Below are 2,500 nucleotides of genomic sequence, written 5' to 3' on the forward strand. Positions count from 1 at the left end.
AGATGTTACTGGCAATTCCTACCAAACATGGAACCTCTTATTGATTAAATTATAAGTCTTTATCTATTATGTGTCTTCTTTTTTAATATAATGTTACGTAGAATATAAGTTTTATATCCAATTGAGCTGAAGCACGATGACATTCTTACAGTCATTCTTTTCCACATCTATATATAAATTACGAGAGATCTTAAGGACATTGAAAAATAACGAAATTGGTAATTATCTTCATGTTTTCACATAAATTGCTAACCATATATCCAATCGAGTAAGAGTTATGGAGGCAATTATTGTCGTGTTTTCATTTTTTTGTCCCTTACCTATTAATCTGAGGTAGACTTCACTCCTCAAATATAAGAGATAAATGGGAACACTAGAAGCCCTTAAGGTCGGAAAAGGTTGAAAAACGCTGTTCAAAGTGTATTTGGATCCTCCTTCACCACTCTAGAAAATATCATAAAAATCCGGGCATAAACATTTGCGTAAAGTTGCGGACAAACAAGCGAACCTGGTCGAAAAACCAACCTTCTTGTCGGAGCTACAACAACAAAAGGGAAGTGTGGTACTTACCAATCTTAACCAGACATTTGATTTCATGATCTGGTTCTTTTCGTTCTGCAAAAGAAGAAAAGAAAATTAAGTTAATGTACAACAAAGTGAATAAGAAAAAAGTACAAAATATTTTTTTCTTTCTAATCACATCATACCCAGCTGTGGAGCGCCGCTTCCGATTCAGCATAACTTTGGTAGTCTGAGCATTCAAGGTGAAAGTGTGCGCGCGCGCGCGTTTGTGTGTGCGCAAGTGTGTGTGTGCGTGTTTGTGTGTGCGTGTGTGTGTGTATGTGTGTGTGTGTGTGTGTGTGTATGTGTGTGTGTGTGAGCGCGTGTATGTGTTTGTGTGCGCGTGTGTTTTTGTGTGTACATATGTATGCACATCTTTCATCCGCGTGTACGTGCGTGTGCATTCGTAAGTGAATAGATACAAAATAACTGAAGGTAAAAAAAATGTCCTCTTGTACTAAACAAACACTGAGAGCCAAAACTAGTCGGAAAGAATCCAACACTTTCGATGTGATGAAGTCTTTACTCATTTTGTTCTGGCTGACACCAGACGATTTTATTTAACTTGAACGAGTAACCTAACACGTGATCAAGAGTAGTTCCCCTACAACCACCCAGACATCAGAGAAACCAGCATATCATTAACAGAATACTTTTTACTTTTCCTATCCAATTGTGAGAGAGTAGCGGTGGGCGGGGCTTGGGCGCAAAGTGCAATTGACCCCACGGAACCCCACAAAGAGCGTTTCCGTAATTGTGTTCCCATACATTCGTAATATGATTATGAGGGCCGAGTGTGGCCTGACGTGACGCATCCCCGTCTCAGAAAAGACTCCACGAGGTCGTCAGTGATGGCCACTTGCCCAGCTACGGCTAAGCTCCGCTTAATTGGGAACGCTCTACTCAACCTGTAAATTATTCGAGCGGGTTAGAGCGCCGCTACTTGCGGCGGAGGTCCAGGTGACGGCAATTCGAAACTTCCCACCAGCAAGTTGGACCAAGGGTATGGTTCATTAAGTTCTACGTTACAAAGTCCTTTGTAAGGGGCGCCGTACTAACCTCCTGATAGGGAAAATTCGCGACGTTAACCAGAATCTTCATCAGTATTCTGTCCCTGGTCTGTAAACCGATATTCCTTATTAGTCTATGACGGGGGAAAAGAATACCGCCGTGGCGTTCCCTTAGCAAATGTGACTACGTGGGTCGTAACGAGGGGACTCAGAATCCCTCCCTCTGTTTTTGTATTTTATTCCCACGAAGAGGCAGTCAATAAATAAATAAATAAACAGATGAATAAATAAATAAATAGATAGATAAATAAATCCTTTGGCTCGGTCATCTCCTTATAAAGGGGATAAAGGTCTCTGCATATGCATATGTATATGTAAATGTAAAGGATATGTGTACCGAGGGTAAAAACAGAAATGAGGTGACAACAGAAGTTCCTCATCAGCATTTCTTTTGGAGTTGAAGTTATTCTCTGATCGAAAAGAATGTTACGTGACTGTGATCCGTAGGGGTTATCACTAAAGCCCCCTAATACAATGGCTGCATATAACTTCCGTAGTCCACCAGCACCCTATGCAGGGAGCGTTAAAAACCGGGTTTAATTAACCTTTGAAGACTCAGAGTTCGGAAGACAAGATCAAGACAAGACAATAACTCTTCGATTACGAGCTGGTCCACCACCTCAACTTCGGGGACTAAATATCATGAAATATCAACATCCTCAACATCATCCTTCTTCATACTTCCGTCCGTCCTATTACTTTCACTTGATACCTTGATCTCCTTTCTTCTCAGTAAAACGAAAGACTGTGTGTATTCATGGAATCCTTGGAGTTGGGCTGTGGTGTCATCGGAAGCGTGCTGATCTTGCATTAGCTTAGTTGTGGGTTCGAATCCCGTACTCCATTCCGATTCCCAGCAACGACTGTTA

At 41.3% G+C, this 2,500-nt stretch overlaps 1 protein-coding gene across 2 annotated transcripts in view; it reads right to left on the reverse strand.

Annotated features, from left to right (window-relative positions):
* The window catches only part of nAChRbeta1 (nicotinic acetylcholine receptor beta1), a 404,305-nt gene that overhangs the window by 99,259 nt on the left and 302,546 nt on the right, over positions 1 to 2,500 (reverse strand). For both annotated transcript variants that reach the window (XM_076213927.1, XM_076213926.1), the window contains exon 3: positions 571 to 615. In XM_076213927.1, coding sequence (XP_076070042.1) covers positions 571 to 615 — 45 coding nt within the window. The remainder of the gene's footprint in view (positions 1 to 570; positions 616 to 2,500) is intronic.

The sequence above is a fragment of the Oratosquilla oratoria genome, chromosome 32, assembly GCF_046742065.1.
Source record: "Oratosquilla oratoria isolate Oo_2021 chromosome 32, ASM4674206v1, whole genome shotgun sequence".
NCBI lineage: Eukaryota > Metazoa > Arthropoda > Malacostraca > Stomatopoda > Squillidae > Oratosquilla > Oratosquilla oratoria.